General features: G+C 43.4%; 1 protein-coding gene across 2 annotated transcripts in view; it reads left to right on the top strand.

Moving 5' to 3' along the window:
* The first annotated feature begins 3,704 nt into the window (after positions 1–3,704).
* The window catches only part of ADAMTS12 (ADAM metallopeptidase with thrombospondin type 1 motif, 12), a 375,774-nt gene continuing 361,575 nt past the window's right edge, over positions 3,705–17,903 (top strand). Inside the window, exons 1-2 of one of the 2 annotated variants that reach the window (XM_011952570.1) lie at positions 3,705–4,160; positions 15,380–15,741. In XM_011952570.1, the coding sequence (XP_011807960.1) occupies positions 4,034–4,160; positions 15,380–15,741 (489 nt within the window). In that variant the 5' untranslated portion in view covers positions 3,705–4,033. The remainder of the gene's footprint in view (positions 4,161–15,379; positions 15,742–17,903) is intronic. The other variant, XM_011952571.1, reaches the window with a different exon arrangement.

Genomic DNA, 17,903 nt, shown 5'->3' with positions numbered 1-17,903 from the left:
GCTGGTTGGGCTGCAGCAGCTGACCAGCACCGATTGTCCGGCACTCCTCAGTGAGGTGACCCCAGTACCTCCGTTGAAAATGCAGAAATCACCGGTCTTCTGTGTCGCTCGTGCCAGGAGTTGGAGACTGGAGCTGTTCCTATTCGGCCATCCAATATTTAAATATGATGTTCGAAGTCACTACTTTTTGAGTTTCAGATGGAGTTAAGGTCTAACTACTCTTGAAAACGTCAGATGAAGATTTTTCTCCCTTCTACCCTTTGACCTGCATAGCAGCAACACCTTAAAAACTGTAATGTTCAACACACTGATTATTATTATGAGATGATGATTGTGGTATTTAGGCGGAATTAACAGATGTAAAGTCTCTTTTTGTGGCACATTCATTTGTGATTATTAGGGCTAAGTCAGGGTTTTTTGGGCCACTGTCAATTTATTTTTTGTGTTTCCAATGCTAGTGACAGCTCTGAAAGATGCATTGAGCTAATTTTCCTTGAACTTCAGCCATCCCTTGTGACCCTAAGGGTTTATTAGGAATGGATGAACATTTTTTCTGCCTTATTTGCTAATGAAACAGAGGGAGCTCTTTGTGAGGTATCTTAGATCTGGGGTCACAACTGCATTTTTACTTGGAAAATACTATAATGGACTAAACTACCACCCAAGGCATTCTAATGATGTCCATATGTCAGTATTCTAATCTTCTTCACTCTTTGTGGATGAGGACATTACTAGGGGCCTGAAGTAAAACAGACCTATATTTGAATCGACTTAGTGGTTTTGCTACATCTTCTCTGAACTTTACTGCTTCATCCTGATTTTACTTTCATAGCCATTTAATCCTAGGTTTAATCCTAGGCAACTTACTTAACCTTTCAGTGTCTGCTTCCTCATCTATAAAATGAAGATACTAATGGTACCCACATAATAAGTTTTTTATGAAGTTTAAGTAAAGCAATGCCCATATAGTCTTTAGCACAGAGCCAAGTGTAAAGTTAGCATGTAATAAATGCTTGCTATTCTTAGCTATCATTCAACTTTGGAATCTTGCATGGTTTTACAGTGTTTCCTCAAGGGCAGTATGTTTGTATAAGCTCAGGGGTAGTTTGGATACTATGCAGTGATTCACAGTTCTGCTATCTACAGTGGGCAGGAAAGGTAGTTGGCTTTTTTTATTGCTACCAACCTTGGTTATCAAGGGATTTGTTACCTTTTCTCATTAAGCAGAAGCAAAGTTGAGGAGGATTAAGTCTCTCTATGCTGAGGTAACTCCAAGCTTTGGAGAGATTTTGTAAATTCTGGAAAGAGTAGGAGGAACGTTAGAATAGTAGCACAATGTGTATTTGTGCTAAGTCATGTTGAGAACTTGCTAAAGTTGGAGACACGAATTGATAGTTGCACAATTAGATGCAATTATGTGAGTTTTTTCAACAGCACTTGGAAACAAAGAGCAGAGAAAATCAGCAGCTGGGGTAAAACAAAGTCAGATTTTGATGAAGAAGATATGAGATGTTGAATGTACTGGTTTAAGGAGGTGGATCAAAGGGTATGACTGGGCAGAAACAGTGGTCAGCCCAGAGAGATGCTGATTATTAGAAAACCAAAGATGGGAGATCAAGGGACTAGAAGTTCCTACTAGGCTGAAGATCCAAAGTACTGGGTACAAAGGTTTGGAAGGACTGGCAGAATACATAGCGTTAGTGGGATTTTATAATTTCAATATTTCAGTCTTGGTTGACTTATGGATAATGGATATTCCTGGTTATGATCTTGAGACTAGATGGGAGAAAGAATAAGGGAAATGCCATTAGAGTTGAAGAGGCTAACCTGTGAAGCTAGAGTGTTCAATGTATCATCCCTGATATTGGGGGAACTCAGCAGTTCTCCAGAGTTCTTCAGGTTTCTGCCTGAGAGACAAATCTCTTCTCTAGGACCTGGGAGCTAGGAGTGATCTTGCCCTTTGGACAAGATCTTGCTTGGTATTAAAAGGAACAGCAGGAGAAAAAAAGGTGGAAGAAGAAGAGAAACAGGAGGAGTACAAGGAGGAGAGAGAAACAAGGAAAGGGTGAAGGGAAGCAAAGAAGGGGAAGAGGAAGAAAGGAAAATAAACAGAAAGAATTCTAGCCCAAAGTGGTTCTTCAATGCCCTTGCAAATGTAGATCATCATGCCTGTGTTATCTGAGTATCTTTTAATTCCAGTTGTGATCCTGCTGCCTAATGCTCATGTAACGGAAAAAAGGCTCAGAGTAGTTCTTTGACTTGCTCGTGAGGACAAAACATGTTCTGTTACATGCAAAGGGGATTTAAGGTTGCAGATGGAATTAAGGTTGCTAATCAGCTAATTAGGAGAGTATCCTGGATAACCAGGATATGTCTAATGTAATAGCAAGGGTCCTTATAAGTGGAAAAGGGAGGAAGAAGAGTGATGTGATGTGAGAAAGACTCAAAGGGCCATTGCTAGCTTTGATGGGGGAAGAGGGCCATGAGCTGAGGAATTCAGGCAGCCTCTAGAAGTTGGAAAAGGCAAGACAACAGATTCTCCCCTAGAGTCTTCAGAAATGAATGCAGCTGTGCTAACTCCTTGATTTTTTTTAGCCCAGTGAGACCAGTTTCAGATATCTGATTTCCAGAACTGTCACATAAGAAATTTGAGTTGTTTCAAGCCACTGAATGTACAGTAACTTGTAACAGCAATAATAGAAAACTAGCATATACCTCTAAAAGTCTTGGTGCCCATGTGTTCCAGATCTGAGAGGACCACTTTGCTTTCGGGCCACTGAGTTTGCCTTGGCGGCTCTGTCCCTATGTAAGGTTGAGTAGGTTGGTATCCTAGACCTCTTGATTAACACATGTGGTTGGCTGGCAGCCAGGGAAAACTCAATATTGGGGCCGAATTCTTCCTGAATGGAGTAAGGAGGCCTGTTTCAGATCAGAGGTGAAAAATCTTGGCTGGATTAGCCCAGTAAATTCTCAAGACGCCTGGCAAGCATCCTGGATTGTGGCATTCTCTCACCGATGTAAAAGCTTGAGCCTCTGAATGAATGGACGCCCCCTCCAGGGTAGCCAGTTCAGGGAAACTGGGGAGATACCTTAACACCTTCCTGGGCTGACTTACTTCCTCCACTCTCCTGGTTTCCTTTTGAGTGAATGGAGATGGGCTAGGAAAGATGGGGTTCTAAAAGCAGAAAAGCCACATAGAGACCGGCAGACTCAGAGGGGCCCACAGGCATTTGCTGCAGTCACCTCATCGCGCAGATGAGGGGGCTTGCCTGAGGTCACATTAGCAGATTAGCGCAGCCCATTGCCCTTTGTGTGACTTGGCAAAGAGAAAAACTGCCTATTGGTTTTCCAGTGGAAGAGAATCCCAGAGCGGTCCGAGTGGGTGAGGAGTCTTGATAGAGAGATGTTGGGAAAAGTTCAGGAACTTGGAGGAGAACAGTATGGGAGGGGGCAGCGCTGAGCGCGGAAGGATGAAGGGAGTGGGGCCCCCCTCTGCCCCAACTCTGTTCTCATCATTTTGAGCGTATATTTAAGCACGCTGGTGAGGGTGGCCTGGGGGCCTCTCGCTCGCAGCTTCCCAAGTGCCGCCCAGGGCGGCTCTCCCGGGTCTCCCCTATTTGGCCGGCTCGGCCAGCTGGGCCCGGCGCTCGGGGCGGGGCCGGAGGAGCGCGGGGGTGGGAGTCCCGGAGGAAGATGCACCAAGTGGGCTGCGAGGCCGCGGGGCATGCGGGAGGCGGAGGGGTGGGGACCGGGGTGGACTGCGCCCTCCCGCTCCGGCCCATTCCACACTCCACCGAAAGCGGACACTGTCAGCTGGATCACTCCCCTTTCAGGAGGAGGGAGGGGAAAAAGGTGTCTAGCCCCTTTCTGCTTAAAAAAGCACAGGGAGATCGCGGGCAGCTTTGCAGTCGCTGCCTTCTGGCGCCTGGACCATGCACCCCTGCATCTTCCTGCTGGGCCACAGGCGAGCACTTGATTTCTGGAGCTGAGGGCTAAAACTTTTCTGACTTTTCTTCTTCCCAACAACTGAATCATGCCATGTGCCCAGAGGAGCTGGCTTGCAAACCTTTCTGTGGTGGCCCAGCTCCTTAACTTTGGATCGCTTTGCTATGGGAGACAGCCTCAGCCAGGCCCGGTTCGCTTCCCGGACAGGAGGCAAGGTTAGTGACTCTTCTTCATTTCTTTTTAAAACAGTGGTGGTAAGACATGCAGGAACTTTGTTGCTCCTTTTTCCCTTCCCCCATCCGGCAGAACTGAACTCTGCAAAGCCATTTGGCTGCGTTGTAAGGAAATCTGGGCTGGGAGCTCAGGAACCTAGGCTTTCTCAGAATTCAGTGCTTAAGGTGATGAGTCGTTCATTCTTACAGAAAGGTGAGTACCTTGTTCTCTCTTTTACAGGGATGACACTGCGGTCTTTGAAAGACCCAAGAGGTAGCTGGTAACTTTTTCTCTTTTGTCTCCTCTTTAAATGCTGTACTGTTTTGATCCCCTATTTTTCAGACTCTAAACATGGAAAATTATCGTTTTTTTAAGTGCCAACTGGCTACTGGCAGTCATTGCAGTGTTTCTAGTTAGTTTTAAACTTCTGGTCAGGAAAGGGGAAATGTGATTCTTCCCCCCTGCTGAGCAGGCTTGGCTGTGTTTTGGTTTCCTGGAAAGATTTAGGATTGTGTTTTTAAAAGAATAGTCCTTTTGGGGGAACTATACCTCCGTAAGGGTGCACTTTTTCCTGTCCTGTCTCACTGACCACAGCTGGCAGCTTCTCTTTCTGAATTTCTGAACTCATGTTATTGTAGAAAGCACTGGAAGCGTTCTGATGGACAATTTGTTGTTGTTGTTATTCTTTTAAGCCTAACACTCAGCAGTTTATTGGACTTGGAAGGGTCAGAGGCACCTTCATGTTTGGTGGGGGGTTCATTGTACCTCTGGGGGTAGACAGTCCTAGCAGCAGCAATGGCCCACGTGGCACTCTGTGTCAGCCCATCCCACCACTGGCAATAGCCTTCCAGGGTGCAGGTACCAGTGTTGCTGTCCCTGCTGTACAGATGAGGATGCTGCAGCTTGGAGAGCTTATGAGGCCAGCTAATGTAGAGCAGGGTTTTGAGCCCAGGTAGTCTGACTCTTAGAATCATGCAACACTGTCCTGTAGCAATAATAAGGATACACACGCACACACACACGCATATGCACACACACGCATGCACATGCACACAGAGCACTGGGTTAGCATGCACTAAGTCCTGTGTTTGCTGACTGTGCTGAAGCTTCGGGAAGTGTCCTGCATAGTTTTCTGACATCCCTTTAATTCCCAAGGTCACTTGGTTGATAAACATCACCAGCCTGTCCTTGTTTAGGATTTCTAAGCAGGGTTTTCTGCCCATGTGGTAAAATTCAAATATTGCTGGACAACTCATCTGCTGTGGCTTCAAGACGTGTCAGAAGCAAGTCCCTCTCTTTGCTTTACTTGGAAAGCTGGAGCCAGCAAACACTGGGGTTAGATGTCAGTCAGCCAGCACTCACTTGTGTAAACGGTCCAGATACAATCTCCCACCCCCAAGTTTAAAATAGCAGGCCTTGTTGTTCTTTGAAAAACAGTTCCTTTGTGAAAGGTCTCCCTTCTGGGGCAGCACAAACAAAGCCTGCAAGCACTTCCCAGGGCATTTGGAGATGATTTCGTTCAAAGACACACATTCTCCTGGGTTGGTTTTCAGCTCTGCTTGCGCCACATGTTCATTGTAAGGGAATTCAGCTTGGTGTGAAGCAGACACCACTGGGCCATGGGCCATGGTTTTTGCTCTCTGAAAAGTGAGATATGATTATTTTCCCTAGTCACCTCTATCTAGAGCTATGTGCTGAAAGTATCCACTGTTCAAAAAAACCTATAACGTCCTCCAAGCTTATTGGTGATCTATATTTATTTAGGTTTAAAAATAATTTCAGTTTTTTTTTTTTTTTTTGAGACCGGGTCTCACTTTCTCTCTCAGGCTGGAGTGTGGTGGTGCGATCTCAGCTCACTGCAGCCTCTGCCTCCTGGGTTCAAGTGATTCTTCTGTCTCAGTCTCCTGAGTAGCTGGGATTACGGATGTGTGTCACCATGCCCGGCTAATTTTTGTATTTTTAGTACAGACAAGGTTTCACCATGTTGGCCAGGCTGTCTCCAACTCCTGACTTCAGGTGATCTGCCCACCTTGGCCGCTTAAAGTGCTGGGGTTACAGGTGTGAGCTACTGCACCCAGCCAATAATTTCAGTTTTTAAAAGCATTTCACCAACCACTATCAATTTCCTAGTGGATTTACAAATAATCCACATTTGGTGCAAAGGAGAAATTTCTTTTTTTTTTTCTTTTTTATTATACTTTAAGTTCTAGGGTACGTGTACACAGCGTGCAGGTTTGTTACATATGTATACATGTGCCATGTTGGTGTGCTGCGCCCATTAACTCGTCATTTACATTAGATATATCTCCTAATGCTATCCCTCTCCCCTGCCCCTACCCCAGGACAGGCCCCAGTGTGTGATGTTCCCCTTCCTGTGTCCAAGTGTTCTCATTGTTCAGTTCCCAACTATGAGTGAGAACATGTTGTGTTTAGTTTTCTGTTCTTGGAATAGTTTGCTGAGAATGGTGGTTTCCAGCTGCATCCATGTCCCTACAAAGGACATGAACTCATCCTTTTTATGGCTGCATAGTATTCCATGGTGTATATATGCCACATTTTCTTAATCCATTCTGTCACTGATGGACATTTGGATTGGTTCCAAGTCTTTGCTATTGTGAATAGTGCCGCAGTAAACATATGTGTGCATGTTTCTTTATAGCAGCATGATTTATAATCCTTTGGGTATATACTCGGTAATGGGATGGCTGGGTCAAATGGTATTTCTAGTTCTAGATCCTTGAGGAATCACTACACTTTCTTCCACAATGGTTGAACTAGTTTACAGTCCCACCAACAGTGTAAAAGTGTTCCTGTTTCTCCACATCCTCTCCAGCACCTGTTGTTTCCTGACTTTTTAATGATCACCTTTCTAACTGGTGTGAGATGGTATCTCATTGTGGTTTTGATTTGCATTTCTCTGATGGCCAGTGATGATGAGCATTTTTTCATGTGTCTGTTGGCTGCATAAATGTCTTCTTTTGAGAAGTTTCTGTTCACATCTCAGAGGAGAAATTTCCAAGCAGACTTATACTTAGAATTAAGAAGGAGAGTCTGAAAGAAGGAGGAAGGGATGGATGAGGGCAAACCAATAGAGAATGAAATTCTAAGGCTATCTGGGATTAGGATAGCCTGGGTTTTCCCTCCAAATGACCTACCTACAGCCTTCCATTTCCACTTTGATAGCATTTTTGAATACACTCAAATCCTCAACGTTTAAACTTACAAATTACTTCAGAGATCATCTCACCCATTCTTATTTTTGAAATATTTAATTTCTTTTGTTATGGAGATGAGGTCTAGCTATGTTGTCCAGACTGATCTTGAATTCCTGGCCTTAAGCAATCCTCCCACTTTAGCCTCCCCAAATGCTACAATTACAGGAATGAGCCACCATGCCTGGCCCCCTTTTTACTTTTATGGATAAGGAATGGGAGGTCTAGGGCATCAGTTAGTCAGCATATACGATTGAGCACCTAATAAATGCCGGTTCACGGGGAGGGTAAAGGGAATTGCACAGGGTTCCATGGTTGGAGACTGAGTCTCTAGAGTCAGACACTACATAACTTTTTAGGTTCCTTCTAGTTCTCAGAGTTGGGCTAAATCAGGATTTTAGTCGTTGGAAGGAGTATGGAGATAAATCCAGTCCTTTCTGGGACTAGAAACATAGAAACAGGCTATTTGACTAATTGCCCAGTATTCTTTCCACATTGCTCAGTTGTGATATAGGAATGTGCTGTGACTTACACAGGATTTCTTGGTTCACAACCAAGTATCAGAACAACAGGAAATATTAATCTCGCACACAACATACTGCCTCTCTTCTACAGCCAATCATATCCCCTTTGGCTTGTTTATCCCTATGCTGTTTACAAAGCGCCAGTCTGTTCCATGACCTCTTTTGCTCCTGACATCTCTGTGAAATCAACAGGACAGGCACTTTATTCCATATTAGAGATGAGCTTTAGGCTTGTGCAAGAAACAGAGGGAATGTTGCAGTGTTTTCAGATAAGAGTTTTAATTATTTATGTATTCTATTTTTTAAAAATTCTGCAAGGAGGAAAGGATTTAAGCTGTTTTCTTAATGTAAGGAGAGAGTTCACAGATTTGATATATTGTGTTGATTATAATAATCTATATAGTTAGCACATTAGTTATAGAGTTGATGAGCAAATCCAGCCTTCTGTGGCATACTTTACAATTTTGAGGAGACCAACACAGTTCTTCACAACATTCCAACATGTGTAAATTTCTATCATAAAAATAGCGTTGCAAGTTTACAGTTACCTTACATGGAAGATAATTATGAAAAAAACCTCTACTATAGGAATTTCATAATCTTTTTTTAGAAAGGGGTCTTAGAAATTCAATTCTTTCTAAGATAGAAATAAATATAAAGAATAAGTACAGATAATGCTCGCTTTGGAAGCACATATACTAACATTGTACCGATACGGAGATTAGTGTGGCCGCTGCTCAAGGATGACATGCAAATCTGCGAAGCATTCCATTAAAAAGAAAAAAGAATAGGCTGGACACGGTGGCTCACGCCTGTAATCGCAGCACTTTGGGAGGCCAAGGCGGGTGCATCACCTGAGGTCAGGAGTTTGAGACCAGCCTGGTCAACACCGTGAAACCCTGTCTCTACTAAAAATACAAAAATCAGCCAGGTGTGGCGGTGCACGCCTGTAGTCCCAACTACTTGGGAGGCTGAGGCAGGAAAATCTCTTTAACCCTGGAGGCAGAGGTTGTAGTGGTCTGCCGAGATCATGCCAGCCTGGGGAACAGAGCAGGACTCTGTCTGAAAAAAAAAAAAAAAATACTATAGATTTAGCCTAAACTGTACAAAGCTAATAAATACTCTTACCTCTGTCCTTTCTAAGCTGAGGGTAAAAGATGCCTCGTTTTGTATTTTAAAAAGCGCTTGTGCCAACAGCCTTTACTCAAGAGCTTCTCATGAAGTACCATTGAAACTTGTGGACTGAGGCTTCCAATATAATTTTAAACAAGGCAAATCAAAGTATTAGGAGCTTGTAATGTATTTCTACACACCCTTGTATAGATTGTGATGTAATTTTCATGTATCTCAGCCTCTGGCCCTCCCAACCCCACACCTTATTGATAACCCGCCTTGACATCTGTGCTGGGTAACAGACCCTGGTGATGCACGCAGTGAGGGCAGAGCTTAGGAGTGTATGCTCTGGGATCAGATTACCCAGGAACAAATCCTCGTCCCTCATTGATGTCACTTTACAGAGATGGCAGTAGAGCCCCAGATGATGGATACAGTTAATAATGCTTACCCACAGAATTGTGAGGATTAGATAAGACCAAGCTGGCATGCTCTTAATGTAGTACTTGACCATAGAAATGATAAAAATTAGGAGCTATTATTATTTCTTGATACCTATTTCTCTATTGCTATCATATCTCCTCTGACTTCTGCTTTCATTGGCCAAGATTATAGCTAACAAATCTGCAAAACTAATCTTAGCCTACGGAGAGGAGGCTAAGGTGAGTGTGGGCTTCTCTCCTATCTCTGCTTGGAGGTTATACATGTCTATGTCCACAGTGATCCCTGGTGGCCAAGTTTCTACCTTTAAAACCAACAGTGCTAGTGTTTAACTAATGAATGTTATTTGTCAAGCACAATTTTAAATCTTCTAAATATATTAATGCATTGGAGCCTCACTCCCAGCCTAGGAGGTAGATACTATTATTATGCCCATTGTATAGTTGAGGTAGCTGAGCTTGGGTCACCAACACAAACCACACTTTGTAAGTGAACCCCGATTTCCATCCACACCTATGGGCTGCCATGGTTTAGCTGCCTCCTATACAATCAGATCAGGACGGAAAACCGATCTTATCCCCCATCACTTTGCCCAACAAAGAGGCAATTACTATGTCCATTGATTGCTAAGAAAATGGAGGTGTAAAGAAGTGAAGCGCTTCTTGTCTGGTCAGATCACCGTCCCTAGGAGCAGTGTTATTACCTCTAACCCTGCTACGCTCTCTGCCAAGAGCAGCTGCTTTTCTTTATTTACTAATGAAGTGTGGTGGTTAGCGCATGGTTTTGAAATAGGAGGCACAGCGTTTCAATCCAAGGAATGTTATATAATGTGGCATAGTGACTTCCTACACGCAGTTTCCTTAATTGTGAAATGGGGATAACAACTGAATCTCTATCACAGGGTTGTTGTGAGTAATGAATGAGGAAAGACTTATGGTACCTGGCTCACAGCAAGCACTTATGAAACACTATAATTATTATCATATTATTCTATAGCCAACTTAGATTGGCTCTCTTAAAAAGTCATTAGATCAAAAGCAACTGGGTCAACATTTATAAATGTGTTTGCTCTTTTATTTATTGGGCAATAGGTGCTAAGGCGTAGGCAAACTTTCATCTTTCATTTTATACTTTCAAAAATCGTATTTAAATTTGTGAGATGTATCTTCAGAGGCAGTTTCTATAAAGAATATTTTAAGTCAGAAAATTTATGAGAAAAAATGTTGTTTTCTGGATAAATTGAGATCACTCCTAGATTAAGTTTGCTTGCTCCACACTCTTCCCATTGCAGTTCTTCTAACTCAGATCTGGGATTATTGCTTCTCTCTGCTGGATGGCCTTGATGGCAGAATACCAAGCCTGCCATTTAAGCCTGCCTCTACCCTGGCCTGCTTTTTCTCACACCCTTGTCTCCTGCTAACACTCCTGTGGATCTGTCGCTCCAAACTTATTTTGCTTTCCTATTGCCTGAGAAGACCTCGAGCTCTACTCTAGCTGCCCCGTCCCCATCTCCAGCAGTGTCAGTCAAGGGATGCATCTTCCAAGGTGAATTCTTCCCTCAGGGTGTAGCCAGCTGTAATGGGTACCATCAGCAGGGCATTGGGAGTGACCAGTGTCAGACAGCCTTGTGTCATGGGGCACAGGCATGCCTCACTTATCTTGTCTACTGGATATTTTATATGGTTCTCTCATAAGCCAGCATAGCACTCCCCCATTCAATCCTTCTCACCTATTTATTTTTAACTGGGAAAAGCAACACAGGAACTACAAATTTTGAAAGGAAAAACCACACCCCAAATCTCATCATCATAAAAATGTTCACTCTTACCCATTATTTCAAACACTTTATTTATAGGCATATATATTAATATGTCTCACAGTTGCAATTATAGTAGAGATGCAATTATACATTTATTGCCCCTTTATTATATCCTATTGTTTCCATATTTCTGTAAAATTGTCACAATTATTTTGATATATCAACTTACATAGAAATTTAGAGTAATTTTTGGCCGGGCGCGGTGGCTCAAGCCTGTAATCCCAGCACTTTGGGAGGCCGAGACGGGCGGATCACAAGGTCAGGAGATCGAGACCATCCTGGCTAACACAGTGAAACCCCATCTCTACTAAAATACACACACAAAAAAAACTAGCCGGGCGAGGTGGCGGGCGCCTGTAGTCCCAGCTACTCGGGAGGCTGAGGCAGGAGAATGGCGTGAACCCGGGAGACGGAGCTTGCAGTGAGCTGAGATCCGGCCACTGCACTCCAGCCTGGGCGACAGAGCGAGACTCTGTCTCAAAAAAAAAAAAAAGAAATTTAGAGTAATTTTTAATAATGTAAGATTGATTTAGAATCACACTTGTTGGTTTCTGTTTCATGACAACCTATGTTTTATTATATTGTTTTCTAAGTATAGCAAATAAGATATTTTCAATTCTTTTCAGAGTTTTCAATAGGTTATAGCTCATTTGACTCGGAAGAGTATAACATTTTATTCAGAATTCATTTTTCAAAATGTGGTTGCTTTTCATTTGTGCTCCCCTTAAATCAGTCAATCTGGCTTTTTGAAAAAATAATCTGCTAGAAAAGATGCTTATTTTCTGTTTTGATAAAGATGCAGTGACTTGCATGTGTAACAGGGTATTCAAATGGGACTCTTCCTTTTGTCTCAGTTTCTGCCAAGACCTTAAGTCTGAGAAAAAAAAAAAAAGATTAATTTTCTACACATACTTAAAGAGAAATTTCAGACCATGTGTGTGGGACTTGCAGGGGGATGGTGTGATTCTAATTCCTTCACTCTCCTAGTATGCACGTGAGGAGAGGCTTAAAGGCCAGTGGAGAGATTTCAGAGAGAGAATTCCTTCAGGAGAGATGAGAATGCTAGGGCATTCATTGCCCCTACTGTGCCCCAACTTAAGGCAAGTGAAGGGACAGTAGAGATCTTGAGGGTTTGCTACGGGCTTGGGGAGCATGGCCACTAGCATTTTAGCCTTAAAATACTGATAGGCAAAAGACTGCCTGGAATGACATTCGGTGACAGAGCTGACCAAGAGCACGGCCAGGAGTGGCCTGATTTTCATGACGTGGGGTGGGGGTGAAGGGGATGGCAGGGATCATGGTTGCTTCTTGTGAGCCAGATTTGGACCTCATGAAAGGCAACAAGATGTAGATCATCTTGAAAAGATGCCAAAGAGGGTGCCCTGCAGGGGTGATGTGGTTTCAGTAAAGGGGTAGAAGATAGGGAGGCAGTGGGTGGCCAGTCGGAGGAGGAATTATCCACATTGAGGGACCTGAAGGGAGCAGAGGTTCCCCAGTGGCCACAGAGCTTCTCTTAATAGAAGGCGCCAGTCAGCCTGTGGACACTGGCTACATACAGGGCACCATTGCTAGATGATACCGTTGCTATATACCCAGCTGAATAAGATATTTTCTGCCCCTAACTCCCTTCCCTGTTCGAGCCCTGGAGGAGCCAGAAGCATCACTGTGAATAGCAGAGAAGAGCAGCCAGAGGGAAATACTACAGAAACTGACTGCATCCGCCTCACCCACCCACAGTTTCTCTCTTTGGTAGGTCTAGACTTGGAAGGTCCTCCAATACTAGATTGGAGCAGACATTTCTTAGGGAGCAAGTGGGTAGGAGAGAGGACTGAGTCAGTTATACACTTCAGTTCATGGCACACTAGTATCATGAATTTGTGAAAAAGCTTTTTTTCTTATATATATTTGTGCATTTCTGTTCCCACTCCCTACTCCAATTCTTCCCCATGGAAAACCATTTTAATGGGTTCCATATGTATTTCTTGTTCCAATGTGTTCTGGAAAACTTTGTATTATTGTTTTCATGTGTGTGTATTTTCCATGAATGTAAATAGCTCTGCGTTAGCTTGTTTTATTTCTTGTTTTTCATGGAGCATTGCTGTGAAGATTTGCCCATGTTGCCGTGTGGTCTGTTGTGCCGAGCTGCTGCAGTCGGAAATAATGGGGCTGGGCTTTATATGCCTAAAAATGGAGACCATTTGCTAGTGCCTGATAGTGAAAACTCTGTGTTCTGCCCCATATTTAATCCAAGGCAGACAAGAATGATTCCACAAAGGGTTTGGAGGTAGTTGCCTGGAAGGAAAAAAAAGAAAATAAAAAAAGCTCTTTTATAATTGTAGCCCATCAAGTCCAGTTATTTTAATTAACCAGCTACGATAGTGTTTACTGATACATCAACACATAAGAACTGAGCACCTGTGATGTGTAAGATTCTGGCAGTTTTGGGGATAAATTGTATAATAAAAGGCAATATAAAATAAAGTCATTTTGGGAGGTACAGAAAGTAAGGGCATGAGGGTTCAGGGAAAGGTGAGAGAAGTTTAGCTTAGCCAGGGACACTAGGAGAATAAAGAGGAAGGATTTGAGTTGAGACTTGAATGCTTAAACAGGATTTTGATAGAATGCAAAAGACATTCTAGTTGCAGAAGTTATATGAGCAAAGTAAAGCAAGTTACAAAGTGCAAAACTACAACTAAGAAGTGACAAGTAGAAGTTTTTTTTTTTTTTTTTTTTTTTTTTTTTTTTTAGTAACATATTAGTTTATCTTACTAAATGGTAAATGGTTTTGGGAGGCTGAGGTGGGTGGATCACCTGAGGTCAGGAGTTCAAGACCAGCCTGGTCAACATGGCCCCATCTCTATGAAAAATACAAAATTAGCCTGGTGTGGTGGCGCATGCCTGTAATCCTGGCTACTTAGGAGGCTGAGGTAGGAGAATTGCCTGAACCTGGGAGGCAGAGGTTGTGGTGAGCCGAGATCATGCCATTGCACTCCAGCCTGGGCAACAAGTACAAAACTCCATCTCAGAAAACAATACAAAGCAAAACAAAACCAAACAAAAAAAAAGAAGTCTATAATCCAGAGTGATGATAAATCCTCTGCTAGGTAGATCCTTTGTTATTCTCAAACATCAAAATAAGGAGGTAGTGGTAGGGAGGCAAATTTGAGTAGGTCAAAATGTGTATGGTGTTCCAGTCTTGCATTTTTAAAGTGGCAGTTTTTATGTTTTGAGCCAATGCCTCGGATCCTGATATATCCCCTTATCATATGCATTTGGTAAACATTTTTTTAAAACCCAGCTTCTTTTGTGCACTCTTTGCTACATTATGGAACACTCTTATGCTGTAATTGGTGTGATCAGCGTGCATATGATGAGTTCGCCATGATTTTGTTTTTTTCCCTCTAATCTGACTTTAACAGGAAGTTCTTGATGTATTGAAGCACCTTATAATCCACAGTGAAGCTCTGTAATTTGTCTTACTGAACTCTAGACTTGAAAGATTCCTGTTCCTCATGCAGACCTTGCCCTTTTTCTAACAGTGCCCATCACGGATTAATTCCCATCTTAATTTGTCTCTGGTAAAACACCTGATATCATGTCACTGAGGAGGAGGCACTAAGTAAATTTAAGTTGTTCTGGGAATTTAATGTTAACAGTATTTGTATGATGGAAAGGATCTCTAAACTTCAATTCAACAGTGGGATTGTATAATTGAAAAGCTAGCAGCCGGGTATGGTGGCTCACACCTGTAATCCCAGCACTTTGGAAGGGCGAGGCAAGTGGATCACCCAAGGTCAGGAGTTCGAGACCAGCCTGACCAACATGGAGAAACCCTGTCTCTGTTAAAAAAGATACAAAATTAGCCAGGCATTGTGGCACATGCCTGTAATCCCAGCTACTCGGGAGGCTGAGGCAGGAGAATCGCTTGAACCCATGAGGAGGAGGTTGTGGTGAGCCCGGATCGTGCCATTGCACTCCAGCCTAGGCAACAAGAGTGAAACTTCATTTCAAAAAAAAAAAAGAAGAAAGCTGGCATCCAAGTTCCAAACAAAAGTGGCTTTGCCTTACTACCAGTTTCTCTCACTGTTCTTCCATTTCTCTTTTTCTTTCAGAGCATTTTATCAAGGGCCTACCAGAATACCACGTGGTGGGTCCAGTCCGAGTAGACGCCAGTGGGCATTTTTTGTCATATGGCTTGCACTATCCCATCACGAGCAGCAGGAGGAGGAGAGATTTGGATGGCTCAGAGGACTGGGTGTACTACAGAATTTCTCATGAGGAGAAGGACCTGTTTTTTAACTTGACGGTCAATCGAGGATTTCTTTCCAATAGCTACATCATGGAGAAGAGATATGGGAACCTCTCCCGAGTTAAGATGATGGCTTCCTCTGCCCCGCTCTGCCATCTCAGTGGCACGGTTCTACAGCAGGGCACCAGAGTTGGGACAGCAGCCCTCAGTGCCTGCCATGGACTGGTGAGTGCGGGCTCTGGCATCTCCTTCCTCTGCCCTGGCCCCTAGAGTCTCAGCCAGTAGACCTACTACCAACAGGTTCACAGATGCACTGACATATGGGAGTTGAGCCCCTGTCATGTGATGATCCTGACCTCCAAAGGGGTTGGCAAGAAAGTGTTTAATAAATAAAAGAGATTGAATTGAGAGGTACAAAGATTAAGGACACTGAGGGTTCAGAGGAGGCAGACAGAACTCCAACCAGGAACATCAGGGCGGGGTTGGAGGGGGAAGAAGAGGGAGGATTTGAGTTTGGTCTTCAGCCTCCGAGGCAGCTCTGAAGGTATTGTTGACTGACTGGATGGACAGCATATTTTGAACGAACAGAACTTTGAACTGAGTGAGAATGTTATGAATAATGATGGTGATAGCAGCTGCTGTGATGTAATAGTTGACTCTGTGTGCTTCATAATCAGACTTCATGAGGGAACCTCAGGCAGTCAATTGATCCCTTTGTGCCTCTGTTTTCTCATCTGTAAAATGGGGATAATAGTAGTATCTGCCTCATGGAGCAAGGTTTGGCAAAATATGAACCATAGGCCAAATCTGGCCTGCCTCTTGTTTTTGTAAATAAAGTTTTATTGAAAGGCAGATGGCCGGGCGCGGTGGCCCAAGCCTGTAATCCCAGCACTTTGGGAGGCCGAGGCGGGCGGATCATGAGGTCAGGAGATCGAGACCATCCTGGCTAACACGGTGAAACCCCGTCTCTACTAAAAAATACAAAAAATTAGCCGGGCGAGGTGGCGGGCGCCTGTAGTCCCAGCTACTGGGGAGGCTGAGGCAGGAGAATGGCGTGAACCCGGGAGGCGGAGCTTGCAGTGAGCTGAGATCCGGCCACTGCACTCCAGCCTGGGCGACAGAGCGAGACTCCGTCTCAGAAAAAAAAAAAAAAAAAAGAAAGGCAGATATGCTGTGTGTTTACAGATTGTCTATGGCTGTTTTTGAACTGCAACAACAGAGCTGAGTAGTTGGGATAGTTACTGTATGGCTGAGGAACTGCACAATATTTGCTGTCTGATCTTTCAGAAAAAGTTTGCCAACACTTTTAATAGAGTATTGTGGAGTGTTTAATAAATAATAAACACTCAATGAATATTGGCTGCTGCTGTTCTATTATTTGAATATACCAAGCACTGGAATATGTGGTTTACTATGTGATTTATGTTCATTGTCCTCTTTGCCTCGTTTTAGCAGATGAGGCAGCTTGGAGATATTGAATAAATTCACTGTGCAAGTTACCTTGGGTTCAATCTTTCTACCGTTATATGCTGTATCTCAAAATGCAGCCAATGGTGACAGCCCACCAGCAACTGCAGGGCAAACAATGCTCAGGAATTCTGTTGAGATTTTTTGAGGTGTGTGTTTAGGGAGTGAGTGACTGCAGGGGAAGGAATCCCAGAGTCCTGAAGGTGGTTTTGGAGGAGTCCATGTTTTCGGCTTTGGCCCCTGTGCCAGGGTTGGTTTGCTAAGCAAAACTTCTAGTGGCACTGGCATTCCTGCAAAAGGCACTTGTTCCAAATCTTCCCATTGTTACTACCATTTTGCTAAGAATTTCTGTACTTTGTAATTTAGGGCTGCATTTATCTTGTATTTCTAGAGTTTGACTTTGCCAGAATACTGTGAGAAAATTCAGTAAAACATCATCCAGCGGTGTAAGTTTTCCAGAGGACCTCTGGGGATGAATTGCTTTATACAATAAATGGAAAGTCTTGCTTTGCCTCTTTCTGTAAATTTGGATTTTCATATTAGGTATTTATCATTTCCCCCTAATTAGATCATAGCACAAAATCAAGAATGGTTAATGGTTTTCTATTTTTCTTTTCCTCTTCTCTCTGGGCCTCATCAGGGGCTTCGTTGAGCTGCAGAACATTTCCCAGTTCCATGGCTGTCATCCTCTAGGCTTGCTCTAGACTCATATCACATCTCACCTTTGCAATCCTGGCTCTCATTCCTGTGAGACAACCCTGGAAGCATCATGGCACCCAATCCTCTATGGCCAGAACTGAAGAAAGAGCCCCGATGATGTACATTATCATGCTCATTAAACATCAGCATGTTTCCATGGGATGGAGCAGTATGGTCTGTGAACCTGCAGAATCAACATCACATTGAATGGGAGCTCATTA

This window comes from Colobus angolensis, unplaced genomic scaffold (genome assembly GCF_000951035.1).
Source record: "Colobus angolensis palliatus isolate OR3802 unplaced genomic scaffold, Cang.pa_1.0 Scaffold341, whole genome shotgun sequence".
NCBI classification, from domain to species: Eukaryota; Metazoa; Chordata; class Mammalia; order Primates; family Cercopithecidae; genus Colobus; species Colobus angolensis.
The sequence above is the reverse complement of the archived record's forward strand: the minus strand, read 5'-3'. Positions and strand labels throughout refer to the sequence as shown.